At 34.5% G+C, this 26,684-nt stretch overlaps 1 protein-coding gene across 4 annotated transcripts in view; it reads right to left on the reverse strand.

The window, feature by feature from the left end:
* Window positions 1–19: 19 nt before the first annotated feature.
* PFKP (phosphofructokinase, platelet) overlaps window positions 20–26,684 on the reverse strand; it is a 48,244-nt gene continuing 21,579 nt past the window's right edge. The window contains exons 8-23 of one of the 4 annotated variants that reach the window (XM_026070593.1): window positions 26,566–26,661; window positions 25,184–25,276; window positions 24,624–24,749; window positions 23,960–24,024; window positions 22,289–22,358; window positions 20,063–20,209; window positions 19,101–19,171; window positions 18,598–18,685; window positions 11,487–11,639; window positions 5,766–5,930; window positions 4,538–4,599; window positions 3,412–3,523; window positions 1,849–1,948; window positions 1,482–1,487; window positions 1,080–1,185; window positions 20–555 (exon numbers count right to left, since the gene is read on the reverse strand). In XM_026070593.1, coding sequence (XP_025926378.1) covers window positions 402–555; window positions 1,080–1,185; window positions 1,482–1,487; window positions 1,849–1,948; window positions 3,412–3,523; window positions 4,538–4,599; window positions 5,766–5,930; window positions 11,487–11,639; window positions 18,598–18,685; window positions 19,101–19,171; window positions 20,063–20,209; window positions 22,289–22,358; window positions 23,960–24,024; window positions 24,624–24,749; window positions 25,184–25,276; window positions 26,566–26,661 — 1,614 coding nt within the window. In that variant the 3' untranslated portion in view covers window positions 20–401. Of the gene's footprint in view, window positions 556–1,079; window positions 1,186–1,481; window positions 1,488–1,848; window positions 1,949–3,411; window positions 3,524–4,537; window positions 4,600–5,765; window positions 5,931–11,486; window positions 11,640–17,498; window positions 17,652–18,597; window positions 18,686–19,100; window positions 19,172–20,062; window positions 20,210–22,288; window positions 22,359–23,959; window positions 24,025–24,623; window positions 24,750–25,183; window positions 25,277–26,565; window positions 26,662–26,684 lie in introns of all 4 variants that reach the window. The other 3 variants (XM_026070594.1, XM_026070596.1, XM_026070595.1) reach the window with 3 other exon arrangements.

Genomic DNA, 26,684 nt, shown 5'->3' on the forward strand with positions numbered 1-26,684 from the left:
CTGACACACAGATCAGTCACGATGTTTGCAACAATACTTTATTTCACTTCAGATACATAAACACATCCTGTAACTCAACACAAAGCTAGCCCTCTATGTTTATTTTTGTGTGTAAGTACTCTGAAACAAAGTGCAGTAAATGAGTAACTTACAGAGTGCATAGAACTGTGCTGCACTTACTGTTAAAGGGTAATATTGGTAAACAGTGCCTATTCATTAGATGCAGGGTTTATTTCAAACCTAACACAAATACAGGACAAAAATCTGTGTGACAGCTGAATGTTTCACATACATAAAGTGCTGGTACAATAATTTAAATGTTACAAAACAAAGCTGTAACAATTCTAAAGCATTGTTACTCACAATGTGTATCTATTACAACTTTATCTAAAATGATCTTTTTAGATGGCTCCAGTTTCTGCTTCTTTTGGGCTGTGCATAGCAACATGCTCCAGCTGGCCTGAGTCTGAAACATCGTAGCTGGTCTTGTACTTGGCCAGAATTTTCATCAGTGGTCGCAGCTTCAGCCACCATTGCTCCTTGGGAATCCTGTGTCTGTGTAAGAGATGTGAGGGGAAAAGAGAGAAGGTGATTTACTCAGTAGCCAAGACAAATGTATTCTGTAACTCATTTGACACTACTACTAATGGCCTTCGTTATTGATATCTGGGAGAAAAGGGGGAGAAATTAGGACAGAAAACTGAAGGAAGGAAAAGATTTTACAGGAGGGTGGTGGTTAGAGACAAGAAACCATAGTGGGCACAAAAATGCACACTAAACTGAAGTTCAGTAATTCTATTAGAGTAAAAATGATTATGAAAGTTACCTAAAAGGGTAGTGGACATTCAGAATTCATCATGAGAGATTTCCAAGTTTAAGGATAATAGAGAAAACATGAAGGAAGTTATTTGAAAAGACAAGTGAACAAAGTGAATCACTGGCTGAATGCAGGCCAAAGACAAAAGTGCAATAAAAAGGTTGGCAAAAGCTCTGTGTCAGCACTGTGGAGAAGAGGTTCTTTTGATGTGGCAAAGGAAGCCTGTGCCGAGATGTTTAAAATGTTAGCGTTCTCTACTTACACAAAGTCCGTTTCATTCTTAAGCTCAGCCACTGGTTGGAAAACAAGGTTGCGTCTACGCATTCCCAGCAAACAGACTGAGTCATCAGTATTGGCAAATACTTTTCCTAAAAAGAGTGAATAATTCAGTATCTATTTTGTTCATACTTGTTTGGGCAAATGTTCCATTTTTGTAATTAAATTGAATAGGGAGCTTATAGTGGAATTCTTAACAGTAAAATATCAATTAGTACTTTAATAGGGTTAGGACAACTTCACTTTCTTAATTTCATTTTTGTAGTTAGAGTGAAAATGCAGTGTAATTAATCAATGATAAGACTGAATTTTAACATCCAGTTTTAAATTAGATTTCTTTTAGTAAAGTAAAATTCTTTTACAAAAATTCCCAAAGAAGACATATTACCTTCTTCTGTCTCCCATGTAGCCACCATGAAACAAAAAGGAAGAACAGATGTAACTATATAACCATCAATTCCTGCATGCATGAAAAACTGCAATTATACTAGCATTTTATATATTAAAAAAAGGGTGATAAGACAACAGCTATATAAAGCATCAACCTTGCTTGAGAAGAAATTTTCTTACAGCTGGAAGCACAGCAAGATACTACTGAATAATAAAAATTTAATCAAGATGGAAAGAAGTATGTTAACTAACAAACTAATATACTTCTATATATTTATGGAGCCCTGCTTAAATACAGTAGAGTAGGCTTACATAGTAATAGCTAACCGAAAACTAATGAGAGATAGCACTAAATATTTCTGCACCTTTTCGGTATGTTTCTTTCAGCTTTTTGGAGATCCACTGCATAGCTTTTGCAGAAATTTTTGTCCCAAAGTTTCTATCAAATGGCGAAGGTGCACCACCCTGTGTAAATATATAACTGTGGGTTAGTTTAAGTATCATACCCAGTATCCATGTCTTTTCCTTTTATCAGTCATCTTTGATGTTGGCCTGCTCTATCTCTTATTTCCCTCTCTGCCACTTAGAAAAAAAAAAGGGGGGGTGGAAATCCCTACAAACCAAACTAAAACATTTAAAACTTTAAATGCTCTTGGAATTCTCATGGAATCAACAGGATTTTACACTCAGAGAAATGGAAGGCAGTGTCTTCCCTTTCTTCTACTTCCCCTGGGTGCTGACTGTAAAGCACTGCCTTGCTCTCACACTGCCACAGGGCAACCCTGGTTTCAGCAAAACAGGAAACTGTTGAAGGAGAAGGTGTCAGAATGAGYGTAAGAAATGTAAGTGCTGAGTGTAATCCAGGAAGCCTGGAAAGCATAGCTCGTCCTGCAGCTGGAATGAGGAAGGCTGGACTACTGTATATGAACTTAAATTGAAGCAACCAGGCTAGCACTTCTTAGACTAGTAATTGCAGTTTTTATGGCAACTTTCATTCCAAATATTAGAGCAGAGACTTTACATAGCTCTGGGAACAAAAGTGATTAAAAAAAAAAAAATCTGTATGTATTATATAAAGTAAAGTATGACTTTTGTGTCCATTTTCTTTGTAGCAGATGAGACAAACAGTATGTGAAACAATTTCACATAGTTCCAAATAGAAAACTGTTGAATCAAGGCTGGTCTTGACCTTTAAAATAGCTAAATTTTAAACAGAAAGTGCCAAACTTTGTATTGAATAATCTAAAAATAAAAAAGAATAAGTGGAATATACACTGAAATATACACTGAATCTGAAATGATTTTTACTCTTAGCACTTGAGAAATTTGGCTCAACATGTACTCCTGACTCCACCTCAGTCTTAGTGGTTAATGTAACCAAATCAGAAATTCACTGCTTGCCCATTAATAAGCAGTACAGTGAGATAAAGAGAGGGAGGGTACAAAGACTGCAAGGAGAAGCTTTTAGAAGGGCAAAGATGATCACAGTGAAAATAATTAGCTAACTTCTCTCTTCTAGCATCTGCARTCCATCTGCATGTATTTATTTTATTAACCAAATTTCATCTCTTCCAGCACTCATAAGCTAGATACATTACTGAWGGTCAGATAGGTGTGTTCTATGAATGCATTATAATAATAATAAAATAGCTGTAGTATTTATTAAGAAAGTTTCATTGTTTATTAATATATAGAGGGGGAGGAATAAAAATGAAAATCATGAAGAATCTAAGATTTTTTTCCTCTTTTTAAGAGGAAATTGCAATAAAATTTAATGCTAACAAGTACTTGCGAGTTACCTACAAACAAAAATCCACATACTTATTTCTTTTTTCATCCTGAGTCAGACTTGCTTGACATTCTTGAAGAGTGTGTGCTCTTTGTACACATTGAGCTAAGCTTGTCTGCAATTTTAAGGTCATTTTTACCTGCTGCATGTGTCCTAATACATTTTTTCGACAGTCAAAAACTCCTTTTCCTTCTTCAGAATACAGCTGATAAATGAAGTCAGTTGTATAATTCTCATTGGAGTTCTCATTTCTGTAATAATTCAGGCCAGATACAGTTAAATTAATTATAAAGTAGTGGATGTCTTTCTTTATAGCTGTTACAATAAACATTTTCCCATTTTCTTGATACCAGTAGTCAACACTCATCACACAGGTTCATTTTCGTGTAACGTGTTTGCACTTTCTAGCCTGTATTACTTTTACTACAGTGACATCACTGGCAGGTCAGCTGGCATCCATTGTTGTACAGGGTAGTGAAAAATACCATTTTATGTCCGACAAGGTCATTATACAGAGGAAAAAATGCATAAAACCAGACGTTATATACATCCAGTGTCATCACTTTGTCCTTTATAAAATGGGCATAATGAATAGTACCTTCTGATGCCTCTTGTCAGATATTTTTTCACCCTAATCACATAACTTGATGCTCTCACTTTCTAAGCCCTGTAAAAAGCTAGCAGAATCTGAACATACACGATGATTTCTTCATACAATTCGATGTGGATTTCATTTTTCATCACTTCACTACTTGGCAGACTGAAAATAAATGCTCATGAAAGACAGTGTGAAGCTGCAGACTTATTCAGACTGCCTAAGGAAAAGGTGTAGTTTAAAAGCATGCTAATCAACAAGTTTTAAAGGTTCTGATTTCTTTGAAACGTGTTTTATCCTGTGATATCTGGCAAAATACGAGTAGGACTTTTATCATAAGGGCTATGGTACATGTGTGCATGTGCATAACTTTACACTATCCTTAAGAAAAGGAGTTATGGTAAAAGACAAAACCAATGAGAAAATAGGCTGAAAAATATCTACTATTAGAGCACATGTATTTACATAAGGAGGAAGTTTTCGGACTTCAGATTCCAGACAGCTCCCTGGCTTGCCTTCTGGAGCAACAGCTTTATTAACAATCATCTCATGCTAAGGGAATAATCAAGGTATATATACTTTGGAGTGTCTTCCCAAGAGGCCAAACAGCTTACTTGCCTGGAAAAGCTCAGCATCACTTTTGGAATCTATTAAACCTACATTTGCTTACCTCAGCACTAGACCACGCTGAATACTGGTTTTCATTTTTTCAGTCAAGTGTTCCACGTTAGCCTAGAAGCAACAAGAACATTTTTAACAAAACTCCTGCAGAACTCTTTAAAAATAACTGTAATGAGCCTATATTGCCTTATCCTGAAAAATTCTGTAAAGGATCCACATCAAGTATTATGTGCAAATTCAAATAACCAATTGATTTTCAGAAATCCAGGATGATTTCTTCTGTGTGGCTATTCATCTTGGATTAAAACTAACTTCCTCCTCCACATCATCCATAACTGATTTTAATGACCACATACTGTTTTTCTGTATGCTATACTGGCAGAGCACATAGTTGAATAACTTTGATATATGTTGAAATATAGAAACTGCTATAGAAGATCATATCTTGCTCTTACTCCCAGTACTTACAATACTCTTGTTATGGATAGGGTAAGATATTGCTGTGTTGGCACTCTCATATATGATATGAAGAGTGCATGCCACTGAGGAAGGAGCAGTGAGGAATTACAATTCATCTGGCACATCATCTTTTTTCTTTCAGGAAATCTGCATCTGTTTAACCTTGTATTTTGTCCATGACAGCAACTAGCACCAACTACCTCAGAAGTGTAAAAGCCTCACAGCAGACAAGTTTTGCATCTGCTTAGACCCTATGCAAAGTCATGTCCTAATCTGTAATCATTAAAGCCTGAGATTTTTATTTTAATAACCCTTCCAAACATCCTTTGAATGATTTTGCTATCAATCAATCAAAGTCAGTATCTATTCCACTTCAGATCCTGCTAAAATCCTGACCTGAATAGCCTTCTGCAACAATGAGCTGAGGCACATTCATACTGAAAAAGGTTATTTCTTTTTATCCTATTTTGTTTTTCTTTTAAATCAGCTCAGCTCTGTTCATTCACATGTAACTTGAGTTTCAATCAGATGAATATAAATGTAACAATTGACATAATAGTGTTTAGCAGCTAATACAATAATTTTGCCAGTTAACTGAACATGATGCCAAAAATAACTGGGTAGATGTTCCTCAGTATAACAGGATTTAAAAACTGTCATATGAATGTGAAACTCTGAGAAGTGCAGCTTTTAGCTACATTCTAAAATATCTTTTTCTGTAACATTAACCATCTACTTAGAATATACAGCATGCTATATATGCACAGTAGTTTTAGGATCTACTTAAAAATTAGGAAAATATATCTAATGTCACATACCTGGAGCTCTCGAATATCAAACTGTTCTTCAAAGATATAAGCAGCATCAGCTCCTGCCGCAAGGGCCCCCATATTGGCCAGGTAACCACAGTAACCACCCATGGTCTCAATGATGAATACACGACGCTTGGTGCCACTGGCTGACTGTTTGATGCGATCACATGTCTGATCAAAAACAGGACATTCAATAAGAAAAAATACATATATTTCTTGTGTCATACAATTGCATCTCACATTTTGGTAATACGGTCCAGAGAATTTATAAAAAATATATTTTTAAAATTCCAAGACATCGTAACTCATTTAATTATCAAAATTATCACCAGAGAAAGTATTTCTTATGAATTATACATGGACCACCACAGTCAAAACAAAATGCTTTACTAGTATCAAACCATGTTTGTTTCCTGCAAATACTAAAATAATAATTAATCTCACTTTGTGCCTTTCACAACTTAAAAGTTATGATAGTTTTCTAACAGAGATATAAAGATATAATAGAGCTTTTCAGCATTTCTGGTCTGAGTAAGTTTATTTCTTCTTTGCTTTAATTCTACGCATTACTGAAAGTTTTTTTTTTTTTTTTTTTTAATTTCACTGCATTCTCAACTACGCTTAACAGTAACAATTTCTTAAAATTAAATCCTAGGCACATATTGCCCTATGGTTTACTTTCTAATAACTATATCCACACAAATATCATTCTTTCAAGCACTACTGGAGCTATTTTTGTTTTTGTTTATATATAGATACTTACTATAAGACTGAAATCTCCACTTGCATCTTACCCAGACCAGCATAAGAAACATCCTCTGCAAAGAGGTCTATGTTTACATAGCACCAGTTAACATCAATATTTACTAGAGCTGCCTAAGAGATTTAGAAAAGAGTAACAGAGAAAACCTTCAATGTAGTAGGACCCAGGGAAATTATATTACTAAGTATCTTCAGGTTTAAATAATCAAAAAGCTCTTGACAACCTGAAATGAAAATATTTCTACAGCAACCTTTCAATGTTCTGTTAAAGTTATCAAACAGACAATGCATCTTCCTTTCATGAAGGGAGTAAGGGAGAGAAAGAGATTATTATTTCTTTTTTTTCTCCAGAATAAATAAATAGAAATTATACTGGGCTTAGACATGAGAAGAGTTTTTCAAAACTGATCTACTGTCCCCTACACAGTTCTGTTTAATAAAAATTAAAGAAATGGAACAATATGTAAAGTTCATCATCTTGAAACTTGAATTATGATAACATCAAAAAAATTCCCATACCTTACTCATTTTCTGAATAGCTACAGATCCTGTAATATTTGAGGCATTTTTGCCTATCTTTCCATGACAGATTTTTATAACCAGAACCAACATTCAGATAACTGAATATACAGGACTTCAAGCTGAAATTAAGATTGCAAGCAATATTGTCTTCAGAAATATATCCAAGAAACCATATGCATTTACTTGGGTCCAACTACCAAAAGATACATATAGTTTCATTTATGCRTTTTATACATTTATAYGTGTGTGTGTGTGCACGCGTGCACAATTCACATGAGTGCATTCACAATATGGATTAGCATGTTCTGTTGCTCTGCCTGTGAAACCTCTCCATAGCAAACTATGTCACAAAAGGCTAGGTTGAACTTTATCTGTTCTTCAAAATGACACATTCTTTCTACCTGTCCTGGGTTTTATAGTGTCCTCAAGCACTCTACTTTCCTCTTCCGGGCGTGACTCCATGAGAATTATTGCAGAATACTGGCATTTGTTTTATGATAAACAATAACACACTTATAAAAATCCCTATTACTTTTATTAGGACTTAGCACTGCACCAATTTTAACCCTCTTAAAACAAGCTGCCTGAAACTGGATGATACTACATGCTTAGCTTATGATATAAAAATTCTTTGCTTTAGATACTGAAGAAATAAATACACATGCCAAGATTTCCTTCATTTGAGAGACCTAAACATTGACAATCTCCAAGCTTTGTAAAAAATAAGACCTTTTTAAGACATCTCAAATTGAGCAGCTAGAAATCCTGGTACCTTGAGTCACCAACATCTGTTTAAGGACTAGACAAAGCTGCAGATTATTTAATATGCCTGCAACCAGAGCACCGTATCATCTTTGTTTCCATTTGTGGTATGCATCCCTTCCTTTCTTTCTTTCCCCCCTCCTTCCCATCTCTCTTCTCTCCCTTTTCTTTCCAGAACCCTAGAAAACAGAGTAGAATAGTTAGGGACTGCTGGGAAGCTGGATGCTGCTTCCAGCAGGCTTTTGCCAAGAGGAAGGGCAGAATCTATGGTTCCCAAGTTATCATGCTACACTGCAACAGAGGGTGGAAAGAGAAAGGAATCTGGATGGGTTTGGGATAAACTAAAAGGATATCCCCCCCCAAACACTCTCCCTCCACTAACAGCATACTCAAACACCAAACAAGCTCAAACAACATGGAGTTGTTTTGGTATTACTGACCTTAGGGTTTGGGKTTTTTTTTCTAAAAAGGATTTCTATTATTGACTATAAGGCAGAGATACAGTCTTCTGTCTACTATTCTTCCTCTCCCAGCATGATTATGACAAAAATACCCAAATACAAAAATGGCACTGATTAAATTCAAAGAATCTTGGGCAGTAAAATAGCAGATACAATATAAGGTTTCTTACTCAAACAGCAGCTTGATGTAAAAATTACAGGATGAGATTATAGGACCCAAGATACAGGAAATATTAGATCAATATGGGGTCTTTTTTAGCTTTAATAACCATAGGTTTTGTTTGTTTGTTTGTTTTTTATGGTTAGTGGTAGTCTTCTGCAGCCTAGCAGCAACATGTTTGTGTTCATCTATATGCCTACAATATACTATCTTTAAAAATTCATACTATACTATTTAGTTTCAGCTTATCTAAACTTTACAGTACCAGTTACCACAAAGGCAAGTTGTGGTATCACATACTAAAAACAGAAGTAAATTCCTTAAAAAAAAAAAAAAAAAAAAAAGTCTTGAATGTTTTTACTGTATTAATTTATGGATTCTCATTACCATTACTTTATCTTGTCTCATTGCTGTCTCCTTGCATCTTACTATTTTCATATGACAGTTAGAATTTCACAGCATTACTTCTACTATTTRTGATGAAAAAGGTATTTTGCTTTTCACAGTCAAGTTGGATTTCTTGCTGACGAGCTCTTCGTAGCGTGACACTTGCTTTAGAAGAGCTGCCAGTAACGATAATCTATGTGTAAATACAGGTAGATTGTCTTTAGTGGCAGTTCTTTTATACCAATCTATACAAAGATGGGTTTTGTGCAGTCATGCACAAAATTAAAGTTAAGTTATCCCAGGAACAGCAAAAAAATCTAATTCTTCCTATTAAACTTCATTCTTCAGAGAAAATAAAAGTTGGATTTTGGAGGCAATAAAACACCTGATTAAYTGTGCTCATGTAGGCAACAGAAGATTATTTCTGTCCATATCATCARTTTAGGAAAGAAATATTTACAGAATTATTTACAGCATTAAGCTATTTTCAGGAAAAAAATGTGCAGCTGGTATAAAAGTAGAAATTCTTAATTCACGGTTATGGGAACAGCTTTCAAGAAGCTTAGGCTATAATGAGAAAGACTGTTGCTGTCAGAAGGTGGTAGCAGCCCTTTGCGGCTTGTCCATATGCCACTAGCCTTCGTGAAACTTTGCAGTGAGTTGGATCAGGTAACTGATTTGGATTTCAAATTATTCTCTTTTCTTTTTCTCCTCCCAGTGCCCTCTTCTGTCTCCTAAATAAGTTTCCCCTCCTTCCAGTTCCACAAAATATGTTCTGACAATTTTCCTGATGGACTTAAGAAATCAATTATATCCAAATATGCAAAATAACACCCTTCAAAAAGATTAGAGACCACAACACCAGATTTAATAGTAAAATGGTGCTACCTGCAAACAGAACTGTTACAGGCAGTGTGAACTTAACAGAATAATAATATTTGTATACATTTTAACTTGCCTTCTATGAGAAAATGGCAGCAGCCATTTGTTTGACTGATCTTCTCACGAAGAGACCACATTCAAAATAAAATTTTGCTTTGTAATTAAGTCCTGACCATGTCTTCTTGTTTGTTTCTTTCTTGTTTTTTTGTTTTTTTTTTGTTTGTTTGTTTGTTTTCCAATTCATATCCTACTCCATAGGCTGGACAGGCCAAAGCTCAAAAGTTTTAGACATGCAGGCAAGGTTACTTAAAGCACTTTTTGGAATTCAATTGCTGATTGAGCCATCATATGAACTGAGCCAGCTTCCTTGAAAATCTGATATTCAAACCTCCTCCAAATTTATTCTATTTTTGGCTTAAACAAAACATCTTGATTTTAAGGAATTTAAATAGATATAGCCATTTTTATAGCCAGAGCGTTATTAAAAGCTATACAAACTGTAATTAAAATAATAAAACAGTGAAATAAGAGGAAATAGCAATATGTGTACAACCACTTTCTTTTCTTTTTTCATACTGAACAGGTGAATCACTGTTACAGGCTTCTAGTGATATCATGCATACTGCTTAGAACATGACATTTGTAAGTAGGTGAGAGGGAAACAGATAATGAAGTGGTAAAAGTACTTGTGTCCTGCATATGACTGCATTACTGCTATTTACCCATTCTACATCTTGGTGGAATCAAGATGTTTTGGGATTGACATGTGATATTTCCCTGAAGACAACTGAAGTGAGAGCTTCAAGACTCTACCTTGCTCCTATCTGTGCTCAGGAGCTGCACCTGGGCTGCCTTCATCCCAGGGATGCTGTAATGCATCTCCCACTGATGAGGCCATGAGGTGTTGTGATATAGCTCTCTTTCAATCACTTAATGGAGCTTTTTCACTCTATATAAATAAATAATTCTGTATCACAGCAGGAAAGCAAATCTGCATTTCTCAAAGCCCTGACTCTGAAATCAGACTCTTTCTTGGCCAGTTCTTTGTAATTCTTTATATGAATGGAAGGTTAGGAAAAATCCCAAAGCTGATTGCATAGTGTAGGGGTTTACTCATTCATTTGCATTAGATCTCAATGGGACAGTAGATAATTTAGAGCTCATACAGCAGTTGCAGCTGAGGGAAAAAAGAGTTATGGAAGACTAAAATTAGAGGACTGAGATTGTTGTGACTGAAATGGAAGATTTAATTCACGGCAAGTTCTGGCCCAAAATTGTTTATAGGCATCAGTGACAGACTTCAATGCTTATACTACACTTCCATTCATATACATTTAATACACATTAAGACTAATGCAGTCTATGGAATTATTCATGTGTTTAGTGTTAGCCATGTACTTAAAATGCTCTGTTGCCCTGAGATCTAAGGCATTAGCCTGTTCAGTAAATGTGACATTTAAGACGTGCTTTCTTCTTTCACTTAAATAATGCTAGGGAACTACTTAAGATAAAAAACAAAATCAAAACGAGCAAAATCTTTTATTCTCAGTAACAGCAAATGCCCTAAGCACTAATGCATCAGTCTTGGATAACAAAACAGCCCCAAACTATAAACATCCAACATAATTTTAATTAGGTTAATCTTTAATCAGTCTAAAAATATATATATAATAAAACGTCAAAACTCCAGTGACAGTGAATTATTTTAGAAAATTAGACATTTCAAGGTCTTTAGATACCCTGAAGTTACATATTTTATTGCCTTAATTTTTAAAAGATACACAGTCTTACCTCCACGATAGCATTCAGGGCAGTGTCAGCACCAATGCTAAAGTCTGTGCCTGGCACATTGTTGCTAATAGTAGCAGGCAACACACAGACAGGTACGCAAAACTCCTCAAAGCGGGAACGTGCCTCGTGTAATTGCAGACAACTTTCATAGGCCTGAAGCAGTGGTACAAGTATTAGCAATACATTCCTTGTCTTTGGATTGTTCTGCTAATGACTCCTTGCATGTGATGGGAAATTTGGCTGTCCACTGGCCCAAATGAGTAAAATTAGTGAGATTCCCAGGGAGGAGGAAGAAAGAGATTCTGCACATCCCACAACAGTGCACTGGGGTTGCATTGGTGCAATACTCTTTGAGGAAATGCAAAAGATTAGTCCAGGTTAATACACAGTGAATATGAAGTGTGCACAGCATACAGATCTGAAGCAGTTGAGCAGAAATAGAAGAAATGTAGTTTGAAAGTCATTCTACAAAAAGCCACTTAAAGAACAAAGTTTGACACATGCTAAGGAATTGAGAAAGATTTAACTACGAAAACACCTACAATTTGAAGGCAATGCTTAGAGACATACTACTACAAGGAAAGCTGCTTTTTAAAAACTATGTTATCCCATAAGGTCAAGACGCGTCTATTTCCACTCAGATTAAAAAAGAAAAAAGTTACCCTATGCCTTTAAAGATTCTATAAAAAGCACATACCTACTCCCATGCCCATAAATTGGATTTATGCCCAGAAGAACCCAAGAACCTCACATGTGCACATGGATGAGTTAAAGTCTGCAAGTACATTTTAAAGACTCTTTGAGAAAACTAGCTATAGATTTTTGGGAGGATTCCAAACACTACAAAATAAATGCAGTATGTGAAGCGGATTAGATGTTCCTAACGGATGTCAAAAATACTACATAAGGGTTAAGATTGTACAGCTTGTTTTAAGTCAGTAACTGCGTTTTAGTTACATTATTCCAATTCTTCCAAATATAAACTAATCTTTACCAACTGTCAYGATAGGATGTTTGAAAAATTGCCACATATGTAATGACTCTCCACAATAAAGCCTAATCACATAGTATATTCCCTTTCTGTCAATCTCTTTCTCCCAGAAAAGRCTGATGTTCACAGAAGTCCAACCTTCTCAATTTCTCAAAACAATTTAGAAAAGCAAATTACTGCAGATCAAATGACTGCCTCCTCACACAAGTATSTATAAGCAATAGAGAAAGACGGAAATGAGAGTTCTGCTTGTGGTTTTTTTCTGGGAAAGCGGATCTCATTCAGTGAGAGAACAGGCCATACAGGGGTAGGTGACCGAACTGAGTTTCAAAAATTCTGAAGTCTACTATCACTTATGTATTTTAGAAGTGCAATCTTCTAACAAACACAATGCTAGGATGCACTTCCAATTTAAAGTCTGAAACACAGTTTAGAAGGCTGCTGTCAGACCTGTAGCTCTGAGAAGCAGAGCAGCCAGAAAAGAGATAAACGGCGTTTTTCTTTTCGTTCATCCAAAAAGCTTCATTGAGAAGCAGCAATTACCTAGCCCAACCCAGCTCAGTCAGGCTGCTTTGAAATTTTATTACTATTAAAAAAGTGCACCGAGTCATTGTGGTTTGGTAAAACTGCAAGGTTTCCTGGAGATCTGCAAAACACTGATGAGTTTCTCTGAAAAGGTTTCTACCGAGGTCTTAGCGAAATAGAGTTGAAGGGAGATTTAGAGCAATAACCAACACAATTAGTTAGTCTGCAGTGTAAGATATGTTCTCCTTGCATTAAATATTACCATTTCATTTGATGCAAGTGATTTTAGCAAACATATCCAAAGATTATACCTTCACCCAGCATAAGCATTAGATGATTATATGCAAAATCTTCACATCACTGCAGCAAAATAGGAAAACACTGTCAATGAAGGGTAGATTTAACAATTACAAAGGACAAGGAATTTATCAGTCGTTTTAAAAATTGTTTAATTTTTTTTTTCCCTGAAGGCTGCATTAATATTAATTGCGATACAGTATCCCTTCATGATAATATGGATTAATCTTTTCACACCCTTTTATTATGTTATTATTAATAAAGTTATTGGTATAACCAAAAAGGCACTGTAAAAATCCCTGCAGTCAAGCACCAAATGCGTGTTGCTAACTTCATGTTGATTTGATAGCAAACTGCCATTGAAAGGGATGGATTAACTGCCCTAGCCCCACATCTAGCTGTCACCAAAACTGAACTGGATGAAAGTTTAACTGGTTGGTTAGTTTGTCTGGATTAATTTTGAACCAGTTCAGAACACCAGTCCAGATTAGTGTGTAGTCGTGTGTGCTAGTACCAGCGCTGGGAGGTTATAGGAGAGTGGGAACTTCCAAGGGAACTGTATGGAGACTGCATTAAGGCAATCTAACCATAGCTTCCTTCGCTCCTCAATGAGAAAAGTCTTCTTGGGGCTGACTCTTTAGCTGTCAAACCAGTTGGTCAACTTGCACCCTTCCCTCTGAGGAAGGGAAAAGGCAGACTGTCAAAGGCACACATTTGGGATTTTTAGCTTCTTCTTTTCTTCAGTTCTCCCCCTCCCCCATCTCCAGCTGATACGTTTTCTATTTCCCCTTTACTTCTGCATCTCCTAAATCAAATCCATAGTCTTCCATACCTTGGTCTGGTTTATTCTTCCATCAGCATCTTCTAGCCCATCAGTAGACTTTGTTTTCCAATTAAATTTTTATCCATTCTCTTACCATGTTCTGTAGCTGAAAGAGTCTAATTATTTTTATACACTCTACTTAATTACAGAGTAGATTTCTGGTTTTGTTTTTAGTTCCACCAGTGCTAAATGCATTGCTAAACCTCCTTTCTGATGAAGGTTTGCATTAAATAAGCCAGCTTTCATTTAGGAAGAATTTCTTGCCTTCACGGTTATGTAAGGAAAAAGAAACAAAACAAAACAAAACCATTTCTTTTGTGTCACGTTCCGCAAGTCTAGCTGAAATAGTATTCTGTTATACACTTCACTAGATTAGCAACATGAAGTTGAGAATATTCATATTTTTGTTATAGTAATTGTTTTACTGATGCTTCTTTTCACAGAAGTATTCAAGTTCATGTTCTTATTCTGCACTTCTGAATAATCTATTATGTCAGCCTAGACACAAAAGTCCTAAGTATATCCATTTCTAATACTGATACCTCCAGCTTTCCCCAGGTATTTTATATTGTGCAATTTTCATTGACAATTGTTTGCACTGACATTCTGAAAACTGAAGTGAAAATACAGCATACTGTAAATTTAAAACACTATTTGAAAGAAAAGTCAAATTCTACACTAACTTATTTCAAACCTACACTTTAACATAGAAATGGGAAAATGGAAAATTTCAAGACAGTCAGAGTCAGTCATAAAATCTACATTTAGTCATTAAGAACAGTATTATCCATAATCTATGATCAGGGCAAAGCGTGTTCTCACCTGATCTGTAATTCAGAAGTTCTGTATTTATGTAACTATTTACAGATAATATATGATCTTTGCTGATTCCACCAAGTAAGAAACAATTAATGCCAAACTGCAAGTACTATATCTATCTAAATGGAGCACTGTAACACATTGCATTTGCAAATATGACTTAGTCTCAAGGTACCATTACATGCTTGAACAAGTTGCAAACAGCCTAACACTGAAAAGTGTCTAGTAATGCCAAACTCTAAACAAGGCCTCATTGCCCAACAGGAAAGTATGTACTTACCTTACTGAAAATTGTCAAGAACACGGACACAGAAGTAAGAACAGTACCACAGCAAAACTGTGACAATGTGATGACATTTTGGTGTTTATAAGAGGTGATAACCTGATAGCATTGAAAACTATGGCAAATTATTCACCTAGTGCTGGCAATAGGAATAAAAATACTACAAACTAAATATGATGGACATTAATATCCATTTGCTACTTCTGTTTACCACAGTCAATTATATGACTTGTATTGAGGCTATCAGTCACATTTAATAGAGGGCAGTATCGCTACTGCCTGATCTGAATATATGACATAGGAATGAAAGCATCCAATTTTCATTATCAGTTTGAGTGGAACATSTTCAAAGAACCAAAGAGAAGATTACATACAAATATTTCCACAACAAAAAAAGTCTTTCCCCCTCTGCTGCTCCACCTCAAAAAGGAGTAAATCTTAATTTTCCATTGGTTTGAGTATAAATCTTGTAAAGCTATTACATTTAATATTTATTTCAGAGAAAAATCTGGGCAAAATAAAATGTAAGAACAGTACAAAAGTTTTTTTTAGTAAATACTATCAAATGGAAAACTGTTCAGCTACTGTATTAAAAATAAGGAGATACTGACAACTTGCTATCTAATGAAGTCAGAGGGTATCTAGAAACCTTCTAAGTATAAAGCAAAACACAACAGCAAAAAAAAAAAAAAAACAGAACACTATTTTTGTTCTACGTGAAATAGCCTATAAAAAGAAGCCAGTTAGATAAACACGCAAAGCTTATGTAGAAGAGAAGAAAAGCAGGTGTTATGCACAATCATTTTATTTACTCACCTTAATTTGTGATCAGTCATTTTGGAGAGATATTTTTATTTACCAGAACTGGAAACAAGGTCAATTTCTATAACTTAAATTGTGTAAAAAGAACACCTTCAAGAAAAATTTTAGTTAGCTTACAGTCTTCTACAAAAGAATGGTGTTAGGGAAACTGGAATTTCATAATTAGAGGTTTATTATAACAAAGGTAAATATTTTTGTGTCAGTAAGGTAAGCAAAAGCAACAGGTGCAAAAATTACGTTAGTGCTCTTGAAGTTGATAGGATTTGAGGAATCTTTCAAACTGTCATAGTGACATAAGACCTGATGTTTCATTTTCAAAAGCAATGTGAAATTCTGTTCCCTCTCTGCATGAGCATCATGCTCATTGTTTTTCATTTCTTAGACTGTAGGTCAATATGTATTACCCAGGAGAAAAAAAACACCCTACATTCTGGCTCCAACATAACTGGTGACAAAAATCAGSAAGTGGAACGTGCAGTTTTCTAACACCGTAATTCAGTAAGCATGCTATAGAGGAAGAAATGAAATTACTTCATAATTAAAAATGAAAATTCTATTTCAAAGGGAAATGCTTTATTAGACTTATTACTATTGATTAGTAAAATGCTTTATTATACTCCACAAATGTATCTGCAATATGTTTGTACCTACAGATTATGCTTCTTTCAAACTTTTCTTTTTAATATAACCTTACTGTGGTTACATCATGGACAAAACTTAGTCAGAATATATGGAAAAAGAATTGCTCCTCTTTGCAGAGGTATAATGAATTGCTGTTTCTTAAGCAATTCAGGTAATTGCAAATGTGCACATGACAAAAATCAAATTTCATTTTGCATGGCAGTCAACAATGCTACTTCTTCCCAACTGAGGTTAGTATTAATTGATCTGTTTTTAATTTACATTATGTTACTGGGTATTTTTAATACTTCATAATATGTCTCCATTTTTTTTTGTTACAACTGTTTTATTAGCAGAGCACAGCTATTTCTTATTATTAGAGAAATTGTTATATAAATAATGACCTCTTCCTGAACAGAAGAATGTTAACTCAGTGTTTGTTACAGCTGGGTGTACTAATATTTTATATAATAGAGATTTTTTTTTTCTGTAGTGCATTAAATTATCATCAGGTCTTAGCTTTAGGTTCCTTTCCTCAATATACAGTTAATGTATGTCATCCTAATTAGTAGTTACAAACCCAAAAGCATTAAGGAACAAAAGTTATGAATAAATTGTTGCAATTTTAGAAGAAACCTAATAGAAGCAATCGAGACCATAAGACTTCTCTTTTTAATGGGTATCATAAAGGTGGTTGTATCAAGTAACTGCATTATTTTCTAGATTATGTTTCCAAAGTTCTGGTCTATAAAAATATCCAGTTCTAGCCAATTTAGTCAGTTTTAACCAGAACTGCTTTTTTAATAAGTGCACACACCAGAATAGACTTACATCAGTTATAGTGTTCAGAGCAGTATCTGCACCAATGCTGAAATCTGAACCCGGTACATTGTTGGATACAGTTGCAGGAACCATAACCATTGGAACACAGAATTCGTCATATTTCTCTCGGGCCGCTGACAATTCCAGAAGTCCGAGGTATGCCTGTTGGGCATGGGCATTGGGTAAAAAATTAGGATGAATAAAATAAGGGCAAGGTTGGAATGATAAAATAGGAAGGGCCACAGGGGGAGCCATTTCTACCACAGCACACTTCAGCAAGTCAAAGCATTAAGGAACCACTAAAATCTAACACACACAMAAAAAAGAAAGCATTAAAAATAGATACAACTTTAAAAACAAACAATAAATAGAACTTTCATTTGCAAGGGAGTACATAATTTAGACATAACCAAGTGTTTTGTACAGCACAAAAATATACTGCAAACTAGTTCCCCAATCTTCAGGTACTGTTTCTTTCCTTTTAAAATCTTAATACTACTGAATTAGGGCCATCCCTAACAAGATGGGTGGGGAAAGAAGGGGGTGGGGTGAGGGAAGCATGATACATTTGTCATCAAGTATTTAAGCATGTTCTTCCCTGGGGAAGAACTGCCCAAATACTTTCCTGAATTAAGATCTCATAAATAAAGAAATATTTAGGTAAAAATGGAAACACGTTTCCAGATTACTTATATTTTGAAATACAATACATGAAAATGAGTGGCTTAAATAAGGGACCAAAGTGCAATTATTACTAAAGCTTAAGAACTGCTAGAGGCATGTTCTAAGTATCATACAGTATCTGGAACTTGCACTGAAGAAGTAATTAAAAACTATTTTTTAACAAAATCTCACCTCACCTATCCATTTAACACACCTTGTTTTGCAGTTACTAGTGATTATCTGGAATGTCAGCTTTCCATATAAATCAGTGATTGACAAAATTTCTGATCCGAAAAGCTATTAATGTTGTTGCAGCATGTTAATGCTATTAACACCAAATACAGTAATAACCAAACACTTTACATAAAATTTGAGGGGAAAAAAAATAGTATATCCCTTTTGTTAGGAATTCTATTCTACTTAGACATGAGAAACTTCAATGTACCTCAAATCCACCAATAACCATAAGGGCATTAATGTTGTTAGTGCGCATCTGGTCAGCGATCTTCTCCAAATATTTTGCAGGAAGAGTACTAAAAATAATTAAACCAGAAGAAAGATAAAAATCTACAGACACTGCAGCAAACAAGAACTAACTACTAAGCTGAAAAGGTAAACTCTCGGAGGACAATGAAGTAGTTTTCATTTTACTTATCTATCAATACAACTACTTCTTCCTGATTGTCAGTAAGGAATCATGTCACTARTGAAGAAAGTAAGTAAGTGTTAAGGACCCTAAGGAATTTTCAGTGGAGGTTCAGACTCCTGTTTCCACTCTCTTCAGAACTGATACTTTGATATCAAAATACATGATTTGAGCTTGATGACTTAAAAAAAAAAAATTAAAGATTTAAAGCATTCTGTGGAAGGAAAAGAACATGAAATCATATACAGTGTATACAGCATAATAGAATTCAACATAGCAATTGACCAAAATACTGACATTACCGTTTTGTACCAAGAATTGATCCTCCTTGACCAGTCCAGCCTCCAACATCTCCCCAGCTGATTTCCTTTATCTTTGAATTAAAGTAAAAAAAAAAAAAAAGTTTCTGTTAAATAATTATCCAATTATTACTTCTCTTGATATGCAGCAAGTACCAGGCACTGTTTAAGGTAAAGCTGTTGAAACAGGTATTGAGTGCTTTGGCAGCACCCATAAATGAACTTGGCAAAAAAACACACAGTACCAAGAGGTTAACTTAAGTTCTCTTGAATTTCTCCCTTCCCATTTTTGTCTATTTGTTCTTTCTTCCTCCAGGTCATGATGAAACAAGGAGGCAGGATGCATCTCATGATCCTGTTTTCACATTGTCTCTTACTGGAGATGAAACAAAAATCTAAAACTAGATCTTTGAGGTTAGTTTGGGGACTTATGGCTCCATCTAGGCAAACTAGGGAGTAGAAATGGCCAAGTCTTGTATCCATTTTCTCCTTAGAACACTGAGTGATGCACAGCATTTAAAGCAGAGGAACAGAAGAATCTAACTCATCTGGAAAAACACAAAAGCTCCCTCCTTTAAAAAGCACCACTGGAAAGTTACTCACAGCAAAGGAAAACAGATGCACCAACTCATTGCACAGAATCAGTGGTTCTTCTGTTATTCTGTGGAAAACCTACTATACTGTAAAATAGAACATTGACCAAATGCTGAGAGTGGGATTCTTCTGAACTAATTTTGTATCTCTAGAGCAAGTGATTAGCAACACTAAAAATAAACGAATCTATATATTTGTAGAATTTAGAAATACAGTTACAATTCAGGTTGTGTATATTCTTGTGAAATAAAATCTCTAGAATCAGTTCCCCACAATGATGTCACGGAACATCCCTTCTAGGAAGATGACAGAGGTGGTGGTGTGGACAGGGACACATAGTACTATATTATCCACACTCATGTAATACTAACCTTCCCTCTAGCAAAACCTTCAAAACCATCAATGACAGCAAACATTTTATGGCCTTCAGTTATGCCAACTCTTACTGCAGCCCTCACTGCAGCATTCATTCCAGCTGCTGGAGCACCAACATTTAAAATTGCCACGTTAAAGTTAGTCTGCAAAAGGAAAAAAATAACAATTTTTATTAACACTTTCATTTGTACACCATGCTTGATTTTTCCATAATATACAGAGGCTGAATACTGGAATGTACTAAAGCAGTTTTCAGAACCCCTGGAACCATGCAAAATTTAAGGTCAACTAGAAGGTGCATAAACCTGTTTGCTCCATTTGTGGAACACCACACAGAAACAAACAGYGAAGAAAAGACATTCTTTCTATTTTTGTTTGTTTAAGACTTTTCACCAGTTTCATCTGATTTGCAAGTCAAGTCATTCAGGTTTTTATATTATAGCTCAGCTAGGTTCAAGAAACATGATCGAAATATCCTAAGTTATCCAACCGGTTTCATATTATCAAAGCAGTAGTTCGTTGCACCTGGAACAGCCAAGAAAAACATAGGAACCGATTTGATTCATTCAAGCAACATGCAATTGAGCATATTTCATCGATTAACGCACAAAGCTGAACAATGATAATTTTTAAATTACAGCACCAGCCAGGTTTTTAGAGTGACTGGCAATATAGTAGTAAACAGGAGCACTCAGATCTTTCACAATGTTCATATATAATAAATGTTCAGATATTAGGCTGTGACAATTTTTAAAGCATTTCCTGCTGACTCAAATTAACTGTGTTTATATTGTCTCCCCTCCTGCAAACTTAATGTGCAACCCAGGTAAATGCTTTATATATGTTGCAATAACTCCAATGGAAAAGCCTGAGATATCAGATATACATTTGTAATTTAACCATAAATAGTTTAAGAGAAGGTTCTGTGTAAAATAAAACATGAAATAATAAATATTTTTGGTATATAATGTGCATTCTGTAGACATGCATTTAGTTCCTTTAGTTATCAGTTTTACTCAAGAYAAAACAATTGTGTGAATGGATGCAAGCACTACAGTCTGGACACTCCAAGTGTCCRTATTCACACATTGTAGCTACAAAATACTACTAAAAGTACTACCAAAATAGCTTTACATACTTTAAAATAGGTGTAAATACTGTAAAATATATACTATATGTGTAAATACTATAAAAATATAACTTGTTACAGGTATTTCATTGTAGTCCTTTTAAATGCTTTCGATAGGTTTTCTTTCATTTGTAATTAAGTTTCCACAACGTGTTATATAGTTTTTTTTCCAGTTAAAATGGCTAATTGTGATTATGTTATTAGCTATCCACAGAATTTCTGAATAGTTAACAGCTATTTAAATGAGCTTCTCCTATTTTCAGTGCAATTTTTCCCCTCAGTATGATATATATTATTAATCATTATTTAAATATTTAGTTGGGAAAATCCAAAAAAAAGATAATAGTAAAATAATCATGCAGTTGAGGTAACTAATAATCACAAACAACAATTAAAAAAGAAATTATCCAGTGAGGTAACATAGTCACAAACTATGATCAGAAAAACAAATTATTCAGTGAACCATTAATGAAAATGCAATATGGTTGAAATTTCTTTGTACATAATATTTAATGGCTACTTTCTAATAAATCCAAATTTCCCTCTTTATGTAACTTACAAACTACAGAGAAAAGAAGAGCTAAATGTCTCTTGTGACTTATTAGACAAGGTAAACATTATACATGTGTCTTCTCTATTCTATCCCATGAATTCCTGAACTTGCCCCAGTCTTGAGGAGTTTTGCCATTTGAAAGGAAGGGCTATAATTCTTCTATATGTCATGCTCCTGCCTTCTCCCAATACTCTTAAATATGGTCACATCATCTTTCCTTCTCTCCATGTTAAGAGCATAACAGAAATCATGAGCACCAGATACTATAGCAATTGGGGCCAAAGATACATCTAAGACAGGAAAGAAAAAAAAAAAAAGTGTCTTGCATAAATTTTTCCTGTTAGAATTCTATCTATCTCACTTACAAAAAGTTAGTTATTAAAAAAATCAAGTTGTATGTTACAATCCTCTTTCTTCCATTATAATATATAATAAGTTATATAAAATATCCTATGGCATAGGTTGGGAGAGTGTTAAGGGAAAATATATAGTTCCAATACCCCAGGGAAGTCGTGTATTTCATCCTCAAAGAAACCTTACCTTTGGAAGCTCAGCATCTGGTCTTTTGTGAGACAGTAATTTGTAGGTGTTAAGGTTGTTTTCAAAGCTCCTAAATAAGTAATAATAATAATAATAATAATAATAATAATAGCAGCAGCAGCTTTCAACTCACAGTTATTTGAGAGAAACTACTGAATTTTTCAGAAACTGATAAAAAGCATTAGAGATGCTAATTTACAGAATAAACTTTTAAGATCTTAGATTTGTAAAAAATTAAGTCAACTCCCAGCTCCAGAAGCAATTTTCTGACTTTACAAAAAGAATTCAGAAAGAAACAAACAGCATTGTTTCCATTATGTTTTGTTACCAGAGTCACTGATGAATTTTTTGGAGGAACAAAGTTCTTTTAAAATCACAAATGATCCTTTGGAGGGAGCACCTCTCTTTTTTCAAATTGCATTTAGCCTTGAACTTGTCCAAATCCAAAGCAATGCTATGTCCAGAATATTCATCAATAAAACACTATCCCACTTTCTATGGCAGACCCGAAAGTTCATAAATAAGATGAATGAACATGCAAGGCTTGTCTGTTCCAAAAAAGGACCATTAGGATAAGAATTTTCATCTCTTCTATTGATGTGAGGACATGCTACCTATTTGAAATTACTGTATTTAGACAGTGAAAAAGGAAGTAAGTTGTAGAGGAAAAATGCCCTTCAATATATGATACTAAACCTGAGAGCAAATAATACCAAATGCAACAACTTCAGTTACAATACTGGATTTAAAAATTCTAATCTTCTTTCTGTGCAACTATTAGTAGATTACATTACTCTGTATAAATAACAACATCTTAACGAGTAAAACAGGTTTTTAAGGATGAAGACTGTATACTTGCTAAATGTTTAGCTGAAAATATTGCATCATGTGTAGTCTGTGATCAACCAACCCTAGCTCTAGCCAAATTAAAGCAATTTTTAAAAATAGTAATCTAAGGGCCAATATGTCATTACAGTTTTTACTGCTTTTTTTTTTAATATCTGAAAACAAGATAGAACACTGAAAAATGCCCATGCCTGAAAGATAACACTGTGAAAATATAAAATAACTATATAGAAGGCAAGTGAGTTTTATAGATTTGTGATGAAGTATTTTATTATTAAATGACTTGAAACAGAAAATGCTTTGTTAACACATAATACTGCAGAATGTTCCCTCCAACATTGCTTTGGAAAGCTACCAGCTTATCTACAGACAGACTTATCTTACGTGGAAATGGCTTCAAAAATCTTGCATAAGCACACGCATGGTTGCTACCACTCTGCTCAAATATCACAGAGGCTCTTTTCTCAGTGTGCTAGAGTGTTATCCTAATAACAGTCACTAGAATTTGACACATTACTGAACCAGCGTTCTTATTTTTGTTCTTTTTTCTTATTCATACATGTAAAACTAAGAATTTCAATATTCTTTTTAAGCAACTTTCTGCAACACCTCTACTCCTGTTTCTCAAATACAATAAAAAAGTTCAAAAATGCAAAAAAAAAAAAAAAAAAACCTGTTTCTCAAATACAATAAAAAAGTTCAAAAATGCAAAAAAAAAAAAAAAAGAAATTAAATTATTTAGAGAGAAATATCAAGCATTAACAGAACGGCAAGCAGTTTACCCTCTGCTAGAACAAATACATTGGTATGAATTATGGGCCATACCTTCCACGAAGCCTCACAGCCTCAACAAATCTTCCTTCATCCATGGCTTTCTGTACTTCTTGAGTCTTAAAAGAAGAAGTTGATTATTTAATACATTTAAAAGAAAAATAAGTTAATCATTTAATACATTTCTGTAAATGGATCTTTCTGAACCAGCTTTCCAAAGTGAAAATAAAAAAATGCTACTATTTGATTAATGATGTTCTTATCATACCATAGATTATAGCAGATAGGAGAAAACCAGAGTAGGAACAGACACCTGAAGTCTCCCTGAAAGAGTAATATATTTATTTTGTATTTTCAGTTGTTTTTCTGTTTAAGCTGAATTAGTGTTGAATAATTTCAGTGAAGAAACATGACTGCTGTATGACACGCAAATGGATGTAATGCCTGAAGAATTTGTTGTAGAGATAAAAGGCAGATGATCTGAAGTGATAGTATTATTTATTTTTAAACAAATTTAAAAACAATATTTTCATTCTTGTTTGTCAGTAGTTTGCAAGTAAGTAATAACACATAGAGAACATGCTTAAAGTTCGTTATTCCTAAATGCAGATAAGTGTTGCACACATTTCCATCAGTGTATTAACTACAAGAGACCATTGATTGTTGTGCACAGTGGTCTGTTGTAGTTGAACAAACTGGCTTTTTGCCAGTAACTCACCATCTGCACACACTCCATTAAAGGCAGACGGACTGCCTGGTTTCCAGACAGGGACACAACACAGGCAGGAGTATCTGGAGTAGCTTCTAGAAGGGCAAGTACAGCTTCCACACCCATACGGCTTGCCTGAAAACAGAAAGTGTTTCAGCGTTCAAGCAAGCACTCACAAGCAAATGGCTTTCAATCACAGAAATGGTCAAGATTCCTCTGTAAATCAAGTTGAAACCAGTTATTCCTTGGTAGCTGAAATCATAGCAGGTTGTTTAATACCCTATGATCCATAAAGAAAGCAAGATTGTTCTTTGCTTTTTAACCCTACTATAATTTCCTCTTGTGCAAAATGCTTCACTTTTCCAAACTTGAGCTCTTCAGCCAGTTAATTTGGGACAATAATCGTATTTGTCAAATTCAACAGGTGAAGAATATTATTCATTTGCAGGGCAGGGRGGCAGATCAAAACTCTAATGAAAAGTGCTAAGGAAGTAAAAGCAAACTGCTTAATTGTAGCATTTGGTGCTACATTGGTGCTACATTTGGTGTAGCATTGCAGGTTCACTCACCAAAATTCTGTCAAAAGCTGACGGGGTTCCACCTCTTTGCACATGACCCAAGATAGTCACTCTTGTGTCAAAACCGAGCCGCTGAACCACAAGCTGCAAATAATTTCAAAATATAGTAGTTTTGTTAGCACCATTATTTTATATATGCATACATTATCACTACTCTGCTCTAAATGCTATTGGAATAACGAAATTCTACATAATTCTACCTAGAATTAAACTCCAGGTTCCTAATCTAAAGGAACATTTTACTTAAAAATGCAATCATTAGATTGCAATGTTTTAACTGCAAAGAGTTATAATGGCTTCATTATGCACAGTCCTCAACCTTATAAAAACAGGCCTAAACATTCTAATTAGAAAACCTGGCAGAAGTTCAACTACAGTGGGTTTTATTTACTTTATGTTTCATCTATGTGCAACACTACATATCCTGAAAGATTCTATGAGYAGAACTTTAGTGAAGACTTTTAACCTTAATTTTACAAAGTTTTTAAAAAGTTTTGGGTTTTTTTGTTTGTCTTTTATTCCTTGTATTTATAAAGGTTTTTGTTGTTGTTGTTGTTTTTAACTGGCTGCAGTCTATAACAAGCAAGTAATACTTCTTCCATAAATGAGTAACAGCTATCTACCATATGTTCACTATAATGTAACATCACTATATGTAACACTATACAGTTCTAATGTGGACTTTGGAAAACTATAATTCTATATTAAGAGTCAAAGATAGTTCCATAATATTATTGGTATGGTAAAGTCTCAAACTGACAGCTATGGAAAACAAAACTTTATGGCCACAGGACAGGAAAAGCCTATAGAAAGTCAAAGTTTTGTAACTCCTTCCTGCCAATGACTGTTTTTCAAATTCTCTTCCTAAAGGGACCACTTCCAAGAAAAATAAAATAATTTCAGGCGAAAAAATGTTTCCTGGTCACCAATAAAATTTCTGGCAATGCAACTGTTTAGGAAAAAAAAAAAAAAAAGGCAACAAGACTTTCTATGACATAGACATTATTATTTCACTATGAGTGGGACAGATCATTACTTAAATTTCACAAGAAGCATAAACTAAAATCAGATTGTAATTACTAAATTGAGCAGATTTCATACTCCCTATATATTAAGGCACCCCTGAAGTGGATGTTTTGGACTGTTATCTTATTTTCCAAGAGAAAAGGTCCTAATCTGACCTGAAATAATTCTCATTTATTTTAGTGGGCTCTGTATTCAGACAATCAAACACAATTATAACATACAACTAGTAAAAGGTGTGAGAAGCTACTTTACAGGAACAGACTTACTTTACAGAAATTTTACTGTTAGTAACAAGCCCTAAATTAAGGACAAAACAGAAAGCACATCATAAAGATGTGGACACTTACATCCTTAACCTTCTCTGATGTTATAGGTTTGTTGTGACAATCAATAGCTCCTTCAGCTACAATAATAATATTCAGCCTTTTCTTTCGTGCACGATTCTATAATAAAAACAAAAGCACAT

This window comes from Apteryx rowi, unplaced genomic scaffold (genome assembly GCF_003343035.1).
Source record: "Apteryx rowi isolate R43461 unplaced genomic scaffold, aptRow1 scaffold_314, whole genome shotgun sequence".
Taxonomy (NCBI): Eukaryota; Metazoa; Chordata; class Aves; order Apterygiformes; family Apterygidae; genus Apteryx; species Apteryx rowi.